Genomic DNA, 25,070 nt, shown 5'->3' on the forward strand with positions numbered 1-25,070 from the left:
CGTGCTCAGATTTCACAGGCACACATTTGAGGCACCAGCACACACACATACACACAGAAGACATGGCTCACCTTACTTGCCAGCTTTATAAGGGTGTATGTGTGTGTGAGTGGCTTGAGCAAACACTGACAGCGTGTAACGAAAGCGACGAAAAAACGGTGTAAGTGTGTGCAGTGATGTATGCAGATGGTAAATATCAGCAACTCAGCGAGACAGAGCGTAACGAAGGCGAAGAGAAAGGCGTTCGTACTAATATAAGGCAAGGCAAGGCAGTTACTGCTGCTGCAGACAAGCCAAATGCAGTCGTTAGTTGCAACTACCGACGACCTGTAACGGCAGGTTGTCAGGTTACTTGACTGCCTGCCTGCTGGATTGCCTCAGTTGGTTGGTTGGTGCAACATGGCGTATACGTAACCTTCAATAACCGGCTACACTCAGTATGCAGTATGTGACTGCTTAACTTTGATGAGGTTTTAGCTATTTTCATTTATTTAACACACATGCGCTTGCAACAAGAACAACACACACACACACATACACATACATACATATAAAAATTCAGCAGTTGCTTGGTGTGTGTGCAATATAAGCACTGCCGGCACAGTTTATTTGCACAAGTTTCATAATTAGTATCGTTTTCAGTGTCGACAACAACAACAGCAACTTCTCAAACGAGTATGCCAAACCTAGCTGAGACCAAGACGACAGCACGTCATGGCCTGTTATGCAATACAAGCGTTATATGAATGAGTGACAGCGGCAGGGGCCAAAACGAGAGTCAGGCGTCGGAAATATTTGGCGAGACGGACATGCAGTAATTACGACTGGCAATGAGGACAACACACTTACAAACACACATACATACATATATAAATACATATAAACTGGCATGCCAGTCGTCTCCAAGACAATTTGACGCTGCTAACTTCGCTCGGCATTTGGGGTCACAAATAATTATGCATGTTAGACATGATGCAGACGGCGACAGTCGGTATCACATTAACATGAAATTTTAAATTTATTGCCTATGCTCGCATATAAAATTACTAGCTGACAGCACAGTTAGTGCTTTTTTGTTGTTATGGTAGTTGTTGTAATGCAAATTATTATTGTTAATGGAAATTGAAATTGAAACTAGCGTCATTTGCTATTTAAAGCGGCTGTAATTTGTAATGCTACACCACTGACCACATACACACACTCAATGCTTCGGTAAAAGTAGTGGCATATGCTGCTAATTAGCTGTTTAGTAATAAAAATTTAACAACAAAATCCGATGAAATGTGCAACAAACAAGCATTTTTTTTTCTGTGTTAGAGTAAATATGTCGCAGAGACCACGAACATGACCGCAGATTTGTACAAAAACAAATCGAAATTTTTCAAAAAAAAAAAAATCTTTTTTATTGTGAAGCTTATACTTTTGCGGTAGCTTTCGATTTTGTTGCTATTTTTGGGTTTATATATATGCCTAAGTAAGCAGAAATTATTATATTTTCCATTAAATAACGCTAAGCGGTCATAATGGTTTATAAGGCTAATACTTATCATTAAATTCAGTTCATCTGTTATTAACAGTGATCCTTAAAACTTGATTTTATTGAAATAATTTTAAAAAGTAATGTCAAAAAACTATTCTTGCATCATAAAAAAAGCTTAACAGAGCATAAATAACCAGAAATCTGCTTCACAGTTTGAGAAAATGTTATTTACAGAAGGTATGTTAATAACAGAGTTTGAGAAAATTTATTTCAGTGTTCATAAATACACTTTCGACATTAAAAAATACCTAATTTTCGAAAACAGGTCTTAAAAGCATGTACTGTATGTTAAAAAATGGTTAACAGTACCTATGTAATTAACGGCGTTCATTAAAATTTAATATTAATTAAATATGTTTAGAAAACAAAGTCAAGCACTTAACATTTTTGACTATAGAAACTATCCTGCTACCATTAAATATTCACAAAAAGTCATGAAGAGCCTGAAATCTGCTTTACAGTATGTAAAAATGTTATTTACAGAAGCTCTGTTAATAACATATTTTGTTGACATTTTTCTGATCATTAATAAATATACTTTGCATATCGAAAACAGCCAAATTTTCAATGCGGAATCTCAAAAAGGCTTGAAAAAATACTAACAGTATGTCAAAAATTGGTTTACAGTTCCTCTGTAAATAACAGCGTGCACAATACAGCGGCTGTACTGTTGTTGCTATGGAAAAAGGCAAACAATTGTTGCAGCTTTTAGGCGCAAAGGGTTATATCGAATATAGATAATAAATTTAAAGAGATATTGTATGACTTTTATGAAAAAATATATATTTTTGCATATTTAAGATGCAAATAAATACATTTCTTAAATTAAATATATATATACCAAATCACTGTTGCTTTTGTTGCTCAAATATCAAATATTTCAAAAGCACTGTCAAACGAGCAACTAAACATAAAACTCAGAATGTATGTAGTCAAGCGAATTATCAAAAATCTTAGAGCAGATTATATGAGCAACAATCACGATGAACTCTAAGAGATAGAAGATGCAACAATGCGGCCAACAACAACTTCACAACATACACATGTAAGGAAGTGTTGTTATTGCGGTTTTAAGCAATTTGTGTTTTGTCAATCGCAAATAATACTTCATTGCTTGAGAAAAAAATAAGCAAGCAAAATTGGCAGTGCAAAAGCTACAATATTCAAATCCAATTATTCAACGTTCAAGAAACCATCATCAAACAACAAGTCGGATGAATAGCTTTAGCGCAAAGCCAATATTTACATGCTTTTGATGCTGATAAATAAATAAATAAATGAAAATATGCCATGGCAACCAAAAGGAAACGAAAATACAAGAGCACGTGCATGCCACCTACCTACGTCCGTGTGTGTGTGTGTGTGGTAAGCATGTGTTGTTGCTGTTGTGGCAAATTCGTAGAAGCAAATCATAAATATCAGTTGAAAGTGATGACAATAATAACGGCAATAGCAACAAAAACAATAGAAATGGTAAATAGAAAACAAAATGCTTTCAGAATGAGCAACAAAAGCCATAAAACAAATATCCCTAAGGTGATAATATCATATCAGTAACGTATAAGAGGCGCACACAACACAACATATAAACAAAAGAACACAAAAATAATATAGAATGAAATAAACAACAACAGCAGCAACAGAGCGGAAGCAAAGCAGATTGGAACAAAGTAGCAATGAATCGCAACAAGCCAATTTCGAAGTTGGCAGGAGAACGCCTTCGCTTGCCAACTGTAGCAAGGCCTAGAGGCAGCCACCTGTTTTCTCATGCTACGCTGACAGCCAAGCTATGGCAACAACAACAGCGATGCCAGCAATAACGATGGTAAACTATGCATAAATGGCGTAAATTGAAAAATATCTACATGCAACCACAAATGAAATATGTGGCAAACAAATGTAGAATGCCACGCCGCCATGGTGTGTACGCAACATACTAGTAGGTAGTGAATTCATTGCGAAGTGACAAGTTATGTGAAGCTTGAAATGCGCTAAGGGGCTTTACTAGCAGATATTTTGTCATAAAATTAAACCACAAAACACCAGCGGAGGCGGTAGGCAGCAGCAGCAGTGCTAGTTGCTGTGCTTTTTGTACATGTGGTGTGGTGCGTTGGTGACTACAAGGCCTAGTTGCTGCCAAATTTGCTACTGACATCGTCATTTCCCACTTGCGAGCTGCACAAATAAATAAATAATAAAAGCGCTGTTTTGACACAATTGACACACACGAAGTTAATAATAACGCAGAAGCAGTGTTGCCTACCTTTAGGCTGTTGTTGGAAAATACTGCAGCAAATGGAGTTCAAATACTCAAATATTTTTTAAAGTAGCAACTATATATTTATTTGCGGCTTTTACTGCATTATAAATGTTGTAAAAATTGGATTTATAAAAAAAAACAACTAAAACTAAGAGTACAATAATCAGTGTTGCCTACCTTTAGGCGGTTGTTGACAAAAATCAGTAAATTGATCTTAAATACTGAAATAATTTTAAAGTGCTATATATATATTTATTTTCGACTATTTAATATATTATATATAATATAAAACATACACCGACATTTTAGGAACCAATTGAGGCACTTTCATGGATAAAGAAAATTTAAAGTCAACAGCAACCCTTAATTTTGCTTGCAAGTACTCATAAACATTTCTAAAAATATGTAAAAATAAAAGTTATAGCGCTAATAATAAGCGCGTCTCTTATGCCCCAAAAAGTGAGTTCCAGAAAAATATGACAAATTTTCATTAATTTGTAATCGAAAAACTTTTTTGTGTTAAAATATAATAAAAAAGAGCGAGAAATTCACTTATGCTTGAATGTATATTTGGTTGTGTATGTGCTTAAATTTCAATCACAGCGGAATAAATTACAAAGCACATTTTAAACGCCTAACAGTAGGCAACAGTTTGACACCTTCCAGCCACAGCTATGCAAATCTAGTAGCTGTTGCGGCGCGGAACTTTTACTACAGCTAGGGAATCTAATAAAATTGCGTCACAGGAAATTACAAAAACAAAATATGCTAGGACAGTTGTGCGCGGCTGACCATACCCACCTAATGACAGCGAAGCAAATTTTGCATTAAAACTTGTGAGATTGTCTTCGCGTCGGCGGATGGCGACAGCAACACAACATTAATTTATTTATGCACACTTTGTTGTTGGTGTTGTTGTTGCTGTGTGTGCTCAAGTGCAAATGTTAAACTTTACGGCTAAGCGCCCTTAAAAAGTGGAGCAAAGAAAAACAAGGAGAAAAAGTTTTTTCACACACACACCTACAGGGTCAGCGCAGCAATCACCGAAAATCGGCAGTTTTATTTATTTCTTATATTTCGCCTTCAGTCTAATTTGCCTGCGCTGAAAAGTGATTTTATTTTTTAATTTCAATTTTTCGCCTTTTTTCGATGCGTCACCGCTGGCGTTAAAATTAAAATTCAACTTCCATGTCAAACACATAATACGCAAAACGGCGTTGCGGGGGGGTGGTGTTGTTCGTGAAACGCGCTCAAATATGCCCTAGAGCAACAGCGCTAGCAACAACAACATGAGAGAACCACCACACAATAGCGCGCATTGTGCTAGGCAAATTCCTATTAGACGCACATCCTTGGCGACAACGTGCGCCCTATGGGCGCGTTGCGTATGTTTGTGTGTGCGTGCACAGTGGCAGGACAATATGTCAAACAAGACGCAGCTGTCAAAAAATCTATGAAATGAATCCACAAGTACACAGATACATGTGCGCTGAGCCGCCACGTACAACGACGGAACTGCATACAAAAGGGGGTTGGAATGAGACGTCGCTTACGAGCTGCGAAACGCGCCGCGGACAACAGCTGTGTGTATTCACTAGCTGCAAAAAAAAAGTGAATTAAAAAGCAGAGAAGATTTCGAAAAAAAAGAAAACTCAAAGTCCAAAATAACGCGTTTGAAAGAGACATTTTTTGTCATATACATTCTTCCTCAATACAGCATGCCTTATGCGGCACACGCACCGCGCTCCCGCAGTGGAAGCACAACGTCGCTTCTAGTTTTCCTCTTTAAAGTCTTCGCGACTGCCATTCAAGCACACAATATACGAGTGTTATTAGATAAATCAACCCAAGGGACATGTCTCGCATTTGTTGAACACAATCATTAGTATTGTTGCTGTTATATGGCGAGCGCTTCGAACGCTGCCAAAGCATTCAAAGCTATCAAACCAATCGTAGACAACAAAAAAAGAAAACAACAACAGTAGAAGTATTTTTGAGAAAGAATTTTTGAAAAGAAAAAACGACGTGCGTGCTGCCTGTCAAGCAAAAAAGGAGAATGCAAGCGCGAAGGGGATGCTAGGCAATGGTGGCATGAGGCAAGCGCGTCGAAGCCAAATCAGTTGTATAGTAATCAAACAGTTACTCAAACGTGGCGCTTCATAACTAGGGACATACATACAAACATTCCCGTTTGTACAGTTACGTTGCATTGAAAAGCCATGAAAGCTTGAATTCACTTCTTGCAAGCATGATTGATGGTGTGCGGGTGTGCGGCGCGACGGCAACGCGGCAGAAGACATCCAAATGTCCATAATCGGTATGTCATGAGGCGATGGAGGACAAGCATGTAATCGACAGTTTATTCACTTTATTGACACACACTGTGACGGACACAAGCAGCAGTTGCCGTCGTCGCCGCCGCGCAACAAGTCAAGACAGTGCGCCAGCAAGCGCGCAAGTGGCAGCTGCAATGGCATTGAAAAGGGTTGTCTTGCCTGTCAAAGGTTGATTGTATATGCCGCCGGGGAGTGAAGGAAGAATAACCAGCAGACTGCACGCCCGCCGTTTGATATGTGTGGGGGGTGTGTTGTCGCTGCTGTGGCGCTTTAGGCGCCATCAATGTCAATTGACAGGCAACAGGCAACAAGCAGCTCGCCATTTTCCGAGATATTCATGCAGACGTCAGCATCAATGCAGCTGCCACAACTGACAACAAACATTCGCTATGAAATTATTGTTAAACGACTTTTTTCATCTGCTTTGTGTTCGGAGAATGGCAAGTCATTTACATATAAGCATATTAAATGTTTAATATTTAAAGCGCGTCAAAGTGTTCGGTTGAAGCTCTTGGTATTGGTAGTATTTAATATCTTCGATTCTCCATTTCAACTCTCTAAGCGTAAGCATTTGTTTAACATTCTACATGAGAAAGCTACACAAGAAAGTATGAGGATACTGCATTAGTAGAGTATTAAAATACTCTTTCTGTCTCCATTTGATTCAGGATAGTCTCTAGGAATTAAACGAGTTATGTGTTCGATTCGCCACTCCTCAAATTTTCAGGCGAATAAAGAGGAAGTAGATATTAAATTATTCTTCTGCTTCTCTAATCACTTTGATTCCCACACAAATTCTTCCAATAATTAAAGCGGAAATAATTTTGTTCTTGATTTCAAACTCTTAGCGCTGATTAACTAAATCCAACATCAACTCGAATCCTCTTAAAGCTCTTGTAGGATTAAAATAAATAACATTTCACTGCAACGCTCTTGAAAATGTTGCAATGCGCTACACTGCTTAAGAAAAACTTCACTCACTACATCTTATTTTGCCAACTTTACTTTGCCGACAACTTGTAACTAAGTAGCAATTTTATTAAAAACTTTATTAAAACATTCTTCGCGCGCTAATAGAGAAAACTGTAATATGCGAGCAGCGAAAAAGGCAAAAAATAAAATTTACGTCATAACTGTGAAGAAGTAGTGGAAAAGCCGCCGCCAGCTAGCCGTCTTACTACAAGGCGCTCACAAGGTGATGAGTGGAGGCGGCGCGCGGTCCAATTGCAATCGCAATGGCGACTACAACAAAAAGCTGCTGGCAACAAACAAATTAAAAAGTTATGCGCGCAAAAATCGTTAGGCAACATAAAATCTTGGCGATTACGCGCCACAAATCCAACAACAGACGAGTGGCGCGCGACGTCGTCTAAGCCGGCAAGCCTTCAACGCACACCTACAAAATGTATGTAGGCAAGAATGTGGCAATTCAACTTTGTGTATATCTATGACATCTATGAGTGTGTGTCTGTATTATGTATGGTCGCATTCCCGCACAGCCGCCACACTGTTTATTGCGCGCCATTTTTCGTGGTCTGCCGGCAGGCGTTTGACAGTTGCGCTCGCATACCAGACATTGCTATGGTTGCAATGGAAAATTTAAATTGCTTTTGTGCGCGCATTGCGTGCGAACGCGCGACGCCAGGTGAGGCGCTGCGTGTGTTGCAACAATCAGATATTCGTCGTATGGCGTCCAGCAATGTCAAACTGTGCCGATTGAGACTGCACTTTTACCTGGCGCGCAGTTATGCTTTTTGCTGCAAATGCCTACAAAGTTTTCCACACCACATAGAGGAAGAGGTGGCTGTTAAGGGGAGTTTAGTTTCTGGTTGCCAGAATTTTGAAAACATAGATACTGATATATACTTGTATATAGAAAACCACTAAGAGCGGTCGATTTTAATAGCTTTTATCAAGCAACTGAAAAATTAGCTTCAAATTGTAAAACTCGAAATTTAAGCTCCAACTAAGCTGCCCAGAGCATGTAGTACGTGTAATAAATAAAATATTAACAATTTGTAAACTTCGGCTTTCACAACACACAAATTTCAATTTGACTCCGCAAACATTTTTCATTTTTCGCTTGTTCGCAAGCGAATGAAGCGATTAATAGCCAGCGGCGCAATCATAACTAATTTTTCGATTTTCAATGTTGCAACATTGGACACACAAACACAAGCGCACATCACAAATACAGGGTATAACAAGCAAAATATGCGCTTAAGTCTGTGTATGTGAGCAAATTTTTATATATGGCTGAGTGCGTGTGTGCGCTTTGCCAGCTTTTATGCTAATTGAAAAATCTTATGTAAATTTCTGTCACAAATGAATTTTAATTAATACAATAATGCAGCAATGTTGCCGCTAGGCGGTCAAAAGTACGCATACCAAATGAATAAATGAAAAACAAAAAATGTGTGTGTGTGTGTGTGTGTGTGTGCGCCTAAATGTATGCAATGGCATGTGCGCGTGAGTGTTTTTATCGCTTCATAGCTTTTGTGCGCTGAAAAATGTTCAATAATTCAATATGTGAATATTTAAACAATAGCCTTAGGCTGTCAAACACAACACACACACACACACAGTGGCATTACTAGCATACAGACAGGCGCTTAGCACAGACATGTATGTAGTTAGTGAAAAGCATTGATGTGTGTGTGTGTGGCATATGCAAACGAGCGAAATTTACACTTGATTGATTTCATTTCTCATATTCGTCACTGTTTTATAATGTGTTTTACTTTTTATTTTATTTTTGCAAACTTTTTTTTTTATTTTTTTAACAGAAAGTACAGGGTGTTGGTGGCATAAAGAGTATAAGGAATTTACAATTATAAAAAATAAAATTACAATTAATATATGTTTAAAAGCACCGAGAGCTTTAGAAATTCACTTTTTTGTTCGAAAAATTGAATAATAGAGCGAAGTATGTCAGCAGGATAATGCATCCTTTGTGGCAAGCATTTGAAGCACTAGCATGTTGTTGCTTTGCTATATACATTTTTGGGTATTTGAAATATTTACTTTTAAACAAAAACGTTTTTACTCAAATTTAAGTGCATTTTAATGCTAAAAATATTATTAAAAAAAATCAGCACAAATGCAGCCAACAACAAAAATCATCAAATTACACGAATTACTCAAAAATGTTTGGCTGAGAATACCTTTTGGTAATGAATTGTTAAATACTACAACTACAACTGCATACATTTTACAAGAACGAGAAGCGCTGTTGTCGAACTCATTTCGATGTGGCCAAAATATTTGCCACAGCAACGGCCATACACTGTGTTGCAATAAGAGGATTGCAGTTCACATACATACAATTCTATTTGGATGTGTGTGAGTATGTATATATGTTTGCCCAGATGTTTCTGTGTGCGCACATTTGTGCGGCTGGTAATATTTAATGCAGTCAATTCCTATCAGTAACCGCAGAAGCCAACACAAACCGCCTGCCTTTGCGAATGCGTGCACAACAAACAGCCGCAAAAGCACTACCAATACAACAACAATAACAACAACTTCAAACACACATCTATATATGTATATGCGGCCGCAAAGGAGCTGATTGTCTGTCTGCCAGTTGGTGAATTGAGTAAATTGAATTGTCTACACACACAATGACCATCAATATGTGTGCGCGTATGTGTGTGGTTGGAAGTGGCGAACCACACAGACGCATACGCATACACCGACGCGCGCTCATATTAATATGGCCACAATGATAATGACGTTCAATGGTTGTGGTGCTGGCGTTGCGGCTGCTTAAGGCTATGCAGTACAGCTTAAATATATTTATATGAGCATGTGTCACTGTGGCCTCAATAAAGCGCGCTAGCCGCACTCTTTAAGCGCGTACGCGCCACCACATTGCACACTTTACTACGTTACCTTACTGCGCGTCGTGTATAAAATTACAGTTTTCATAGTTGTTTGTTTTGAAAATACGCGACGCGCACGATGACAGCGCAATCACAAATGTATTTTTAATGCAATGACACCGTGCGCGCAACCAGGCAAGGAGCGACACATACAAGCGCGCACCAGTTAAAGTCTGCAACGTAAATATAAACAGGCGCCGCTCTGCTGGCGTTCCGGCTGCCGCGCTCTGTTGAAGACATTAATTTCTTCATTATCGAACATTAAGTGAAATGTGCGCCAATGGCGCGGCGCGCGAACTCTTTAACAGACTGGGTCGCAGCAAATTAAGGCGTTGATTCAGCAAACAAATTAAAAAACACATACACAGCCACAAAAGCGCGCGCGTCGCCATTAATAAACGCGTGGGTTGTCATTTGGACGCCAACTGCCCGCTTTTGTGTGTCTGTGTTTATGTGTGTCGAAATGCAAATAAATAAATAAAAATAGTTTCGCATGATATGCTGATATTTGCCACACATAAGCCAGCTGGCGATAATATTATTTTTGTGCTGTTGCGGTGTGTTGCATTAAAAGTCATCAGTATTAATATTATTTTTTGCAATTAATTTTTGAAATTCGTGCGATTTAATTTGCGCGCTAAAGCAAATAGAAATTGTGCAAATCAAATCGTCATTACACACAACACCATTTGTATGCCAGTGTGTGTCCTGAGTGTGGGTGTCGGTGTAATAATGTGGTGAGAATGTTAAGCAAATAATACGGAAAAGTTCAATCAATATTTGCTTTGGCAATGTCACAACAAATAGCGCGGAATCGCATACACAAATGCACATACTCACACAGATATAGACCCTCACACATATTCACTCACTCATCATACAGTGACAACACACTCACATAAATGCATATTTTTAGTCCAGTTATTAGCGTTGGTGTTTTTGTTGACCCATTATTGCGTTTTCACAGGCGATCGCGTTGCCATTAAATTACAATGGTTTTATAGTGAAATTAATACCCAGATATGTATGAAGGTATGTTTTACAAATATTATTCAAATATAAAAAAAATATATATATTTACAAGCTATTGCCCTGCTTAGCGCGAGTGCATTCGGGAACTCCACAAAAACGTATCACTTGCAACAATCAGGCACTTAGAGTGCATATTACTACTGATACAATCATAGTGCCGCGTAAATACTAGATAATGTAGTTTGAGCGCTCAGCAAGTAATACGCAGGAGCCGTGAGCTTCAGAAGCCATGAGCTTTCGAAAAAATACATCAACATATAAATTTTCCCAAGAGTTGTTCGCTTGATGCAAATTAATATAATTTCAATCATAGTGGCATAGATAAAAATATAAATAATGTGAAAGCTCGTTTAATCATTTTTATTGAAGAGCTTTCACATTTTTTTTTCATTTAATTTATTTTTGCAACAAACAAACTGTGCTCACTTTATCCGAAGAATGTCCAATCATGAAATGATTATTACTGATGAGTGTGGCAACACTTAAAGCTTTCATATTTTTAATAAAGATGAAAGCGCAAAAGCTTCAACAAAACTCGAAACAGAAATCACAACAAAAGAAACAATTGACTGAAACTCTCTTCATATTTTGCCACTGATTGTAACTATATTAAGTCTACTGACTCTCTTGTATTGACAAGCGACGTAAGTTTCTATACAGAGCAAGGAGCTTTTTGGTGAAAAGGAAATCACTTCAAAAGCTCACTGATAGCCTATATAAAGAAGAATATAATATTTTGCAGTACTATTTAATGTCCATAAAAATATCGGCAAGAAGAAAGTACAATTTAGAATTGAATGCTGTCCAGTTGACAGTCTTTGAGTTGAAACAAAGGCTGCGCCCGCTCCAGTTATGTACGAGTAGAACCAACTGTTGTGGGAAACGGATTAGTGATTGATAACAGGGCCTACTAGAGCGCTTTGCTTCACTTTTAATGTGAATATTAGTGAAAGGTGAATAACGAGTAAGATTGCTATTATCAAGAGTTCTAATTTGCATAGCGCTCATTAACGAGGAGATTGTTGTTCTTCACAAAAGTTAAGCATACAAATCGAACAGAATTTTGCAGATTTTTTTATATAAAAATATTATAACGGTATTTTTGATAATCTTAATGTTAGCCCATTCGATTGCACATAAAATAAATTCAAGAACTTTAATATTTCTCAAATTTAATATTTTCCAGATTTCATTACTGCAGCAAAATAAGGTCTATGTTGAGTAAATATGAACTATTCTAATGAATTTATAAACATGAAATAGTAAATATACAGTTTTACCTATAAATATATAAAAAAAAAGTATTTGTCAGAATCAAAAAAGAATTCTTTGAACAAATCAAATCTTTTTTATTCTATCTGATATATTTTTATATATAAAAGAAAATATTATTTTTAATATATAGATTAATATAAAATATAAGAGATTTTCTAAATATCACATATATATATCTATAACGCCATTCATCCCTGCAACAAACAGAATGTGAGCTAACACATAATGTTGCCTTATCGCATAAAAACTCAAACTCTACCACAAACATTTAGGAAACGAAAACTATATGTGTTAAAAATTATTTTATTTAGACAAAAAAATAAGGAAATGAATTACTAGTAGTGCATTAAAGAGAGGCAAGCTGTTAGTCAAAATTTATATATACAAAATGTACAGATTTAATACAACAACAAAACGGAACCACAATCAAGCAACTCATTACTCAGCAACTGGTTAGTATCTGGCTAATGAACAGTTAGTTAGCTGCGAGAAGCATAAGTTAATAGAACTACTTTGAAGGATTTGGAAAGCGCACAGGGCGCGCACAATAACAACAATGAAGGATATGCAGGCAAAAAGCAGTAAGTACGGATGCAGTGAAAGAAAGAGAGAGAGAGTGAGAAGCGGAGAGGGTAGATAGTTAGAACGAGAGCAAGCGAGCGAGCCATCAACTAAAGTTAGTGTCAGACACAAACCTTTTTAGGAGAAGTTAAGTGGAGTGTAGTAGTAGTAGTAGTACGAGTAGTACGAGGAGTAGTAGTAGTAGTAGTGGTAGCAGAGGATGGCGATGGCATAGAAGAACAATCAGAGGACGCCGAACTGCAGCTGCTGCCAGTCGACATGTTACCTTCGACGCAGCACGCAAGCCCATTATGCTCATCATCATCATCAACATCATCATTATCCAGCAACTCCGACTCCTCCAAATCCATTGCCGCTGGCACGTCAGCGCTAGCGCCCGCGTACAGCAGAGTGTTCGACGCGTTGGCACAACGCAACTCATTGTCATCGTCGCCGTAATTCAATGCGGCTGCCGCTGCAGTCGCCGCGCCGCGACGGCCAGTACCGCCACAGTGTTGGAGGAGTGCGGCGTTGTAGGTGCTGTGACCGCCCGTATTACTGTTGTTATTGTTATTATGATTGTGATTGCGTTTATGATATGTTGACGCATTGTAATGCGGCACAGCCAACAGCCCGATGCTGCAGCCGACTTTGCGTTTGATGGCACCAATGCCTGCGCCGGCAGCAGTTGCAGTTTTGGCTGCATTACGAGCACTAGTAGTAGTTGTTGCAGTTAGATTAAGCATGTTATTATTTACATTGTTGGTTGGTGTGGCGGCGGCTGCAACTGATGCATGTATACTGTTGTTGTGGTTGTTGTTGGCACTGGCCGCAGCGAACATGGCGGCGGCAACCGCAGCAGCGCCATTGCAGGCCGTCGCTGGTATCAGCGTCAGCTGGTGTGGCGCTGCGCTCGCGGCATAGTACTGCGGTGGTTGTGCGCTCGGCGGTGGCAGCGGCAGCGGCGGCGATGTGATTTGCTGTTGCAACTGCTGTTGTTGTTGCTGCTGGTGCTGTTGTTGTATAGCGGCGGCAGTGGCCGCTGCTGCAGCTGCTGCGGCAGCCTGATACTTGGTCGCTGTGCCACTGTTGGCGGCAGCCGCGGCGGCCAAGTTGTTCGCCTGCAGTTGCATGTATGTCTGCAACATTTGCAACTGTTGATGCTGATGTTGCTGCTGCACTTGTTGCTGTTGTTGTTGTTGCTGCTGTTGTTGGTAGTGGTATTGCTGTTGCAGCTGATACTGCTGCTGCTGCTGTTGTTGCGCGTGTTGCAGCGCCTGATGTTGCTGCAACATGGCGGCCGGGTACGCCTGATAGGCGGTCGCTTGTGTTGGTGGCGGCGTCGTCTGGTGCAACTGGTGCAGGTGTGTGGTCGCCGGTAGTGCTTGCAACAATTGCATTTGCTGTTGTGATATTGGGTTGATTTTTGGTTATTGTTTTTGTTATGCGAATTACGTGCGTACTATGTACATATGTATGTATGTATCTATGTATTGTATGTGTGTCAATGAATGTACTGTTAAGTGTTCTCATTTATGATTTTAGGCAGCGTTTAAATGCGTTTTGTGGTGATTTCTATGTTGGGGGGCATGTACTGGTGACAGTGATGAAATAATGCAATTCTTATGTGTGAGAGTATATGCAATATAATATAATATATAAATATAATACATAACCGTTATAATCAAAAAACGTTTTGCAAGTTATTTAATTAGCAGAAAGAGCGAGAGAGAGAGATTAGATAGTTAGTGAGTAAGAGTTATACAAAGTTAGTGGAGTAAGCTGAAGTGACAGCGTTAACCAGAAAGCAAAATGAGAAGACTCAAAACAAAACCTTGAGTAGAGCAGCTGCTAGTAATAAGTGCCAAGAAAGTGGTAGAAAAAAACGAGAATATTGCTTAGATATTGTTTTCTCTGTTTTTAATAAAAAGTATTTATATATATTAGTATTTTTTCGCTTTGCATAGTTGTTGATTAAGAAAATAAGAAAAAAATATGAAAGCTTAACGACTACCAGTTGAACTAAGTGTTTGAGAGACAGAGAGATAGCGCGTGGGGATTATAAATGTCGAAAAGTGTAGAGAGATTGACGCGAAACTTAACGGTATAAAGTTGCAAATATAACTTAGTGAAATGGTGAAAAAGGACAGACCGAAAAGTTTTAGTTTGGCGGAAAATAGTCGACGAAAAGCTGAAAATGCAGTGAAGCGTTCGCTACAAGTAGTAGTAGTAAAAAACTCGGAACTCGCTACATTCTTTGTTTAAGTTGAATAAATTATTATTTGCATTTTTTGGCTTTTTTTTATATTTTGTAAAACTTGCAGTTAAAGCAATATAAAGTCTTAAGAACGGGTGCTAAACTGACGATGACAGTTTTAGTTTTAATTTATATATATGTATATAGTATATGTATTAGTTAAAATATATTTGAATTATAGGTTAGAAAGTAAGTCATCGATATATTTGCTTGTTTTTAGTGAGAGCCTAATAATTTTATTTTTCGTTTGATTATTGCGCTGGGAGCATAATTTACTCTTTCAACGAAGTGTTGCGATAAATTTGTGTTCCATCAAATTTAAATATTTTTTAAAATTATTTTACCAGGTTTTATTAAATTTTTGATCAAACAAAATTTAGTTGTAATGGTCCTTATAATTTTGTCTGAAGAACTAACAACTGGTGGAAGGCTGCAATTAATGTACTCACACCTTAATTGAGTCAATTAGGGATTTAGCTCTATTTGTAAAACATTTGGATTATTATAGACGACTATACGTTTAACAATCCCTAAGGCGTATAGAATAATATTAAAACCTGAAAACTATGAAGACACTGATTGAAGAAAACTGAGTCAATTAGAAAGTTGGAAACTATTTGTTAATCAACTAAATTAAAGAAGCTTCTGAAACACTCTTTCAGCTTAGAACTCTTATTATTTAGGGTTCAATAAAAAACTCCATATTTTCTCATAAAGAAATTACAAAAATAGAAGGGAGTAAATTGAGTCAATTAACAAATTTTTTCTATAATTGTACAAATGGATCATTTACAAATTGACTAAATTAAGGGTTAATCCGAAATGTCTTCTTTGGAACATATTTGCTTCAGAATAATGTCTAAAATTTTTTTATTAAAAAGTGTAAAACTATATTAAATTATATACAAATAAATTTTCCCTGGGACCGCACATTATTTATAAACTGGAGAACAGAGTACATTTCAGAAAAGCGAAATAAGTTCAAAAGCAATTAGATAATAATAGTACGTCTATTAAATAAATGAAATTCTCAGAAAAGCGTAAGAAACTGGTTCAAATTTTATCGCAACACTTCAACATTAAGTTATGTAATCACTATTACCTAGCGCTTATTATAAAAAAAAAATCTCACAATTCCCAGCCGTCTATCTCGCGGCTTTTCACTACAAGCCGCGCTACTAACTTTTCGTCTAGAACTCTTTAAATAAGCTAAGTATATCATAATTCTGATTTTTCTTTTATGTTTTTTTCTTTCTTGTTTTTTTTTTTTGTACTTCTGTCTTAATTATTATGTAGGCATGTGTTCGCGCTTACCATTATTATATCTTTCTTAACCGGTTCTTCTTTGATTGTTGCTGTTGCCAAAGCCGCTGTTACTGAAGCTGTTGTTGCAACCGTTTCTTTTAACGCGTCAATGGTGAATGCTTTTTTAAGACAGTTGTTGTAATTGTTGAATTCGGTGTTTTTTTTTGGGAAATTGTTGCTTTAGCGCTTTGTTGGCTTCTAGTTTTCACTTGTACACTTGTACACTGTGGTTGTTTTGTATTGTTTTTGAAGGAACTCTTTTTTAGTTTCAAATATTTTTGAATATTTTTTTAAATTTGTTTCTGATTTTTTTTTGTTTATTTCTTTAGCTTATATTCACTAGTTTGATTTGATAGCTTCAACTTCTTGTTAGCACTTTTAGTTTTCTTTAATTTGATTTGTTTGTTTTTGTTGTTTTTTGTCGAATAAGCTGTTGTCTTTGTAGACTGCTTGTCGTTTTACTTTTGATTTTGTTGCACTTTCGTTTCAAATTGCTTGCGCAAATCGTCGCGTTGCGTGGTATATGCAAGGGATTCTTTGTGGGGAACGGTTGGCAAGGAGACACAAGGTTTCTAATTCTCTCAATGTGTATGAAAACGTAGTGATGATTGTGTGGTTTATAATTTTTTTCTGTTTTTGGCAAGCAAATTGTTGCTTTACAATAACAATGTGTTTTGCTTTTTGTGTTGTAATTGATATGCCGTTACTTAAAGTAATTTCACTTTTGTTTCAATCTCAATAAAATACTACACATTTGCTTGTAAATCTCGTATTTTTGTTTTTGTCTCAAACTTAATTTGTTCGACAAGGTTTGTGCTAAAAATTTGGGTTTTTTTACTTGAAATTAGCAAAAAAATTTTATTTGAGTTAAAATTTTATGTTTTTCTTACTTTTAACTGTAATTTGGCTAAGTAATAACTCTGCCTTTATAATTACAATAAATGTTTATACTCTCTTATATATATGTATAAGTGTATTTGATTGATTGCTAAAATCGTGTAAGAGTTATACTTTGTAGGTAAAGTTTGAAACGCTTGAGAGTAAATATAGACTTCTTCAAAGTTTTCTTCAAGAAAATGTAGATTGTCACAAGTATGTATGTATAAGTGATTGAATAGATTTCAATCTGATTGCACAGTTTTTAATAAGATTAAATAGCTTTTTAATATGATTGAATAGTTTTTGTTAAATGATTGAATAGTTTTTTAATATGATTGAGTAGTTTTTTAATGATTGAATACTTTTCAATATGATTGAATAGCTTTTTTGAATGATTTAATAGTTTTTTTAATATACTTGAACAGTTCTAAATGTGATTGAACAGTTCTTAATGTGATTGAACAGCTTTCAATATGCTTGAATAGCTTCTTCAATATGATTGAGTAGACACAGCGTGCGTTTAATTAACGCGTAGTTATCAATAAATGCTTGAGTACAGCTAGAAATATATTTTTATGTAAGATTTTGTTAAAAATAGCCGCTAGAGTAAGTATATATATATATTTTATAAGAGAAAGATTGTCAATAAGTTGTGCAGTAGTTACTAATTTTAATTTATGTTTTTCAATTGAATGCAATTAACTTTCTGTTTTCAACTACGCTTAGCTCTATATAAATCACGTCAAAGTTGCGCTACAAGTAGTAAATATATAAATGTAATACAGAAACACAGTTAGTTGTATATATATGTTAGTAAGTTGAATAAGTTAGTATGAAATATGTTTTAGTATATAGAGTAATATCGTTATATATATTCTGCTGATTATTTAGTTTACTTAGTTATATAAAGTGTCGTAAAATTCTTATAGATTCTTGTTGTATAGCAAGAGTAGAGGTCTAAGAAGTATCGCTTTTCACAAAAGTGGGGATTTTTGGATTGTCAAGTTTAGATTTAATGATAGATTTACAGCTCGATTTGGTAAAAAGTTGCGTTGCTTCTTCCGAATTTAGTACGCACAGCGCTTGAGTTAGCTTTAGATTGTGATACGCAGTATTTAAGATTTGAGATTTGCTTGAGTTTTCTTTATAAAAAGGTTGTATAGCTTCTAAAAAGTTTAGAGTTGCAAGTTGTAGATGCAGTTAAATGTTTTTTGTGGGGTAAATATTTTTGTTTGCTAATATGTCTAAATGCTTGCTACTTTCATAAATACTGTCTCCAGCCACTTCCAAGTATTTATCTCTGTATATTTATATATATGTATATGCTAACGTTCGCTGATTGTCAAAACGCTTACTCTCTTGTCAGTTTGATGCGTTTGATTGTTGCACCAAAGCTGATTTGTGTCCTTAATATTACCGTAGCTGCTCGCCACCACTTAATTTACTTAATTCGAAATATTTGCAAGTAAATTGCTTTATCTATTTGTTTATTTGCTATTTAATTCTGTCTACGCGGAAATATTTCACAAAAAGGTTTTTTTCAGTTTGGAGAATGTTGCTTTGCACTTCTCAATTTATGCGCATTGCTGATTGACTAAGTGTGTATTTGCTGCTGCTGTGCCGCCTATAAATATGCCTCGAAATTGACTTTGATTACAATGATTTTGTGTACTTTTTTGTTTTCTTCTCTTTATTTGATATACTGTTACGTTAACAACCTTTTTACAATACTTTGATTTTCACTGCAATTTACTGCTGATTGCTTTCGACCACCAAGCTCTCCTACTTTCTCTGACAACTAACACTACTGGTACAATTGTTCTAACACTGATATGTAATATTAAAAATGATTTGTATGTATTTTTTGTATTATATAATCTGCTCGTAAAATCAAATATTCAACAACCTTTTGTTTACTTAAAAATACAATATTTTTATTTTTATTTGTTAAATTTTGCTCAAAATTATTTTACAAAATTGGCTTGTCTTTTGCTAATGTTAGCTAAAAACACAAATACAATTACAACAAATATATTACTTTCTTCACAGTTTTCAGTGCAGAACTCGAGCTCTAAATTAACTAAACACTTGCAGCTGCACTAACTGTAAATTCTTCTTGTAAATTTGTTTTTTTAATAAATCTTCTGTTTTTTTTTGATAAATTTTTATTTTCGTTTTAAAGTTTGAGATCTTCGCTTACTGTGAAAGTGTAGTGTTAGCGCCTATTTTTGGTTTAGTACCTTAGTTTTCAAGTAATACAGTTTCTACTGTTTTTTGTGCAATTACATAACACCAAAGTGGTTTATATAAATACTAAAAATGTAGCAACAATTTGCTGTATAGTATAAATTCAAATTCAAATTGAAATTTACTTTTTTCGTTTTAGTTTTCAGTTGGTTTATGAGTAGTGAAGTACTTATGAGTGCAATAGTTTATGACTTGGGGGATTAAGCTTTGGTTTGACAGAGGATAAAATACCACCGAAGTTTTTGATTTTTATTAATGCGTTTTTTTAAATGCTGTCGCTGCAATAAAATATATTTATTATAAACGCTTTTTATATAAAACGCTTTTCTTATTATTTATATTAAGAAATAGTTGTTTAAAAATTTATTTTATAGAAAATATTTGCTTCACACACTTTATTTTAAGTTGGTGGTTATGTACTTTAAAAATATATGAAAATTATAAATCAAAGCTTTTTAAAAAATTCATCTTTTATTAATAAATCAAAGCAATGAAATGGTTTTAATAAGATATAATTTAAAATTCACACAAAAAATAATTATTTAAAAAATCACTGACCTAAATTCTCTAAGTTTTGAAAAAAATTTGGTTAAAATTTTTGAATTTGAAAACTAGATAAAAATATTTGAAATTCTTAACTTTTTGAGACTGTTTAAGAAACTTAAAACAGCCAGAAGAGTTCTTTTCATTTCATTATAAAATAATTTTTAAACTTTTTTAGGATTATCTGCTTTACTAGATGCATTACCAAATATTTTCTATTGTACTTAAATATTTGTTTCTATGAAAAAATATAGATTGATATTTTTCTTGTACATTTTATTATTTCTCTCTTAAAATGTAACATTATAAATTCAGATTGAAACCAAAGAACTTGGAATATAATCCTTTAATTTTTCAAACAGAATTCTGATAACAAATTAGACCTGAAGAAGAAATTGATTCTCAAAAACTGTTGAGTGCTCTAGCGTACATATATGTTTAAGAAATACTCGAAAAAATTTTGTTCTAAGGTAGAGGAATAGTTCTTGACTTAAAGGTTAAAGTTTAAGTAGATAATATAACAAATGGGACACTTCAATTTAAGAACTTATGCAAATATTTGTCAACTAATATTTAGAATAGTTCTTTGAGGAGAATAACAACAGTAAATATTTAATAAAATAAATTTTCAAAAAAATTCCAATGATTTCTGGATTTGTGGGTAGTTTATTACCAAATTGTTTAACTATTCTAAATAAGTATTTTATATGAGGGAAAATCTGATACGATCCGAGTGACTTTTCTTGGATACATTTTATGTGAAATTACAGCCAGAGTAATACAGTATTAAATATGGAAAATGTTGACATTTTCCGAAACCTAATTTTAATATAAATTATGTAAATTTTCAGAAACGATTTTTATTATGTTTAATGAAATATAACAACAATTTCATTGCTCTTTCAATTTTTTATTTAAAATATCATTCATGTGAATTTATTGTTCTTTTTACGCTTTTGGTTTAATTTAACCATTTTTGAGATCATTTGCTAAGTTTGAGTGCTATGGAATATACTTTTCAGGGTGGATAGCATTTAAGAAGGATAACTGAGTATAAACTTTATGGTAGTGCTTTTAGAAAAGAATCTTTGTCAAAAAATATTCTAAAATAATTAAAGAAATTCATTAGTTTTTTCTTGAAACAACATTTTGTAAGAGCAAATGCTTCCATGTTTTTAAGAACCTCTATATAGGAAGTTTTTCAGTATATTTTCGTAACAAATTTAAAGTTTTTTTTTTCAGAAAATTTTATAAATAATTTTACAGTAGCTAGCAAGAAAATAATATTTAATAAATATATCACATATATAAAAAATTTGTTTTTTTAAGAAATTAAGTAACAGGAAATTATTTAATAAAACTAAATATCGAATATTATTCGTCCAAATCAATATTATTAAGTCTATTAAATATTGGTTAGTTTTATTATTTTGCTCTTTCACAAGGCTGCCAAAATTTTTAGCGAGTTTTTGCAAATTTTCCAGAGGCCTACACGCAGCAATTGTCAAAGAGTTTCTCTCCATTAAAATTTTCAGTTTTTGCTATATCAAAGAACTCACGCACTTCCATTGAATTAACGAAACTTCGAAGAGTGTTTTAGTGAAACTTGAGAGCAAAGTAAAACATCAGTCTGCTATAAATCTTAAATGCCTCAATAATAAGGCGCTTGAACACGGCGAACTAACAAAGGCAAACAAATATAAAAATTAAAAATAATTATTATATCTGTCTCAAAAGGCGCTCAAAAGCAAGGCTATTAGTTTATTAAAATACTTGCACAGCAAATAATAATCATTACTGACTAACTATATTTTAGGCCGCTTGGCGTTTTAAGAAAGTAACAATAAAACTATTTTTTTCCGTTTTTCCTTTTGCTCACGCTCTTGACTTTCAATTTTGCTCAGTTAACCAAATATTTTTGGAATTGTTTGTTGTTTTGCGCTTTTGTGACTTTGCTGCTGCTGCTTTTAGACTTATTTTTTTTTGTGCTGAACTCTTTGTGTTTTTGATTTCTCGCTTGCGGCTATGCTTGGCGCGATTTTCGGTTCGCACGCACAAAATTTTGTTAAAATATTTTACCGGTTTTTGCTTACTGCAAACACACACGCACAAACACATTGGCACTGGCTGCTTGCTTTTCAGCGACTACTGGCTGTTGCTGCGCGGCCGTTTTTGTTTTTTTTTTTTTGGCAAAGCGTGAATTTATTTTCGTTTTTACTTACAAAATTTTTTACGTTGCGGCTCAAGTGACTTTTTCTTATGCTGATTTTACTTGTCACGCTTTATTGTTGTTTATTTATATTATTTAAAATATTTTTTTTTTGAAAACTTATTGTTTTCTCTAAATAGTGGCTAAAATATGAAGCTGTCTGTTGAAGAGTTAAGCAAGATGTTTCAGAAAAATATAGTAAAGTTAGCAGTAATTAAATTTGAGTTTTTTGAGGCGATAGAAGAGCAAATAACAAAGAAATATTGCTTGAAAACCAAAATTCTTGGCTGAATAGTCTAAAGCATGGCTCAAGTCAGCGCTTCAATCTCAGCGCGTACTCAGCAGCAACGGAAGCGTTTAGCCCGTAGTCATTTGGTTACACGTGTAGTGTCTCATAGATCATTTGTATTCATTTTGCTATTGTAATTATTTCATAAAGAATTCTTTTCTTCTCTTCTATGGCAATGGTCTGTCTGTCTTCCACCACACGTAAATATTTCTAGTTTTCATATGCTATGTGTGCGTAAATACGTAAGTAATTACGTCGAAATGTTGTGTAGTGTGGCATTGTGGCAAGTGCGCTCAGTACACCCTTGAGTACGCTCCGCTGTTTCTACAATTTAAGCGTATCATCATGCTCGCACAGCTAATAACGCTGTGTGTTTTTCTTTGACTTTTTGCTTTGTGTTGTGATAATGACACCGCAGTTTTCCACACTTTTTGTTGCTGTTTTCTTTAGGCATATGATTTTTCATTTCATTCTGGATGGAATTTCATAATAATTCTCATTTTATTTTTCGGATTTTTTCCTCATTTTTTATTATTCTGACCATATTTTTTTCGTTGATTTTCTGACTATTTTGTTGTTGTAAATTTTCCGACTTTTTTTGTTAATTTTCCGTCCGTCCATCAGTTGCAGCGCGCTTTGTTGTGCGCGCCCCACATCATTTATTATTATTTTTTTGTGTTGTTGCTATTGTAATTTACACTCGTCTCGCCGCTAACTGGCTGACTGACTTGACTTGACTTGGCTGCCCTAGTATGTTGTGGCCTGACTCTCTCCTGGCTCGTCTTAATAACAACTTTTGACCACTTTTTTGTGTATTTTTCCTACCGCTGCTATGCGCTCTTGCGTTGCGGCCGCCATGAAACCGTTTATTACTTTTTTCTTTCCCTCATTCTTTCCACTTTGGCTTAAATACCTGTGTTGTGTGCTGCTGTTGTTGTTGGCTTCACTTGTTGGTTCGTGTAATTCCAAGAATAGTAGTCGTCTTCTTTACCAATTTACTTTGCGTTTGGCCAACAAATTTTTCATTATTCCCTTTTGTAATGTTACCTTTTTTTTTGGGTTGTTGTTGTTGTTTTGCTTTATTTTTCACTCCCAAAAATTGTTGCTCAGACACAATTATTTAATTTTTTTTTCGCTCACACATTTCTGCACTCTTTCGTTGATTTCTTTTTTTGCTTTTGTTTTTCAGCATTTCTACTTTATTTACGCTCTCTGCTGTGTGATTTCTTTTGGGTCTTTCGAGTTCTTAATTCATAATTTCGTCTGTGCCGCTCGCTCGTACAGCTCAGCGTCGACACACAGGTTCTTTTCGGCGCTTGCAAGAAAACGTGTTTTCGCCGGTCGCAGGCATTCAAGCGTTTGTTTCTCTGTATGTGTGTGTGTGTGTGTTTATGACCAGTTAGCTGTCTGGCTGACTCGTCATTTTCAAGCCCGGTCCGTACGCTACATTTGGCCGACCACAATGAATATATTTTCTGATTTGCTTCCATACTTTTTTCACACACTCTCATCCAACTGAAAGCCGCGCTGCGTGTGTGTTGGTGCGTTCATTAAATAACTTCATTCTGTGTGTGTGTCTTAGCCAGTTTGTAGTCTACTTAAAGCCGGCTACTTTTTGCGCTTCTTTATATTATTAGTTCTCATATTTTTCCTGCTTCGCTTAAATATTTTTACTTCCAATTCTTTTTCAACTCTTTTTCAGTACGCATTCTTGCTTGTTGTTGTTGTTTAAGCGCGGCTTATAAGCTACACAAGCGCTTGCTTAAAGAATCAATGAACCTTTGTCGCGACTACTCATTCAACTCATACGCCTGCCCACATTGCTTGTTGTAGACTGGAGTGTGTGTTTGTTGCTGGCTTCAAAGTCGCTGTTACTTGGCTTAGCAATTCTTTTCGCACGCTTCCTTGGCAAAATTACTTATATTTTATCATACTTTAAGTGTTCAAGTAGCGCAAGTTTTTTGCTAACAGCTACCATAAAGCTCGTGAGCTCGATCTCGCCTCGAAACATGCTTTAAAAAGTGCGTGAGTTTTGTGTACTAAGCAGTGTACTTGAACTTGACTTTAATGTCTCGAGACTTTAGCAAATATCGTTGGAGCAAATAGTTGAAAATTAGCGTAGTGTAAGTGACAGCAATAAAAAGGTTACTAAGTTAGTTAGTGAGTTAGTTAGTAAATTAGTTAGTTAGTATGTTTGTTAGTAAATTAGTTAGTTAAAGGTTAGCTGGAAAGCTAAAGTTAGGAGTGTACTAAAATATAATTATAGCTCAGCTAAGACGTGAAAATACTCACAGCTTCGTTAAGATTACGAAAAATAGACTGCGTGGAACTTGAAAAATATTAGTTCTTAGAAATATTACTAAAAATAAATTAGCACAAGATTTCACTTAAAAAAATATTCAAATTTCACTTTTTCACGATAAACTCAGAAACACGCTCTAAGCTTTAAGAAA

At 35.3% G+C, this 25,070-nt stretch overlaps 1 protein-coding gene across 10 annotated transcripts in view; it reads right to left on the reverse strand.

The window, feature by feature from the left end:
• The window catches only part of LOC105220190 (polypyrimidine tract-binding protein 1), a 325,184-nt gene that overhangs the window by 162,252 nt on the left and 137,862 nt on the right, over positions 1-25,070 (reverse strand). The window contains exon 2 of one of the 10 annotated variants that reach the window (XM_054225425.1): positions 16,460-17,888. The exons of the other annotated variants lie outside the window; for them this stretch is intronic. Within the exon in view, the coding sequence (XP_054081400.1) occupies positions 16,460-16,462 (3 nt within the window). The 5' untranslated portion in view covers positions 16,463-17,888. The remainder of the gene's footprint in view (positions 1-16,459; positions 17,889-25,070) is intronic. 10 annotated transcript variants of the gene reach the window in all.

This window comes from Zeugodacus cucurbitae, chromosome 2 (genome assembly GCF_028554725.1).
Source record: "Zeugodacus cucurbitae isolate PBARC_wt_2022May chromosome 2, idZeuCucr1.2, whole genome shotgun sequence".
In the NCBI taxonomy this organism is placed as follows: domain Eukaryota; kingdom Metazoa; phylum Arthropoda; class Insecta; order Diptera; family Tephritidae; genus Zeugodacus; species Zeugodacus cucurbitae.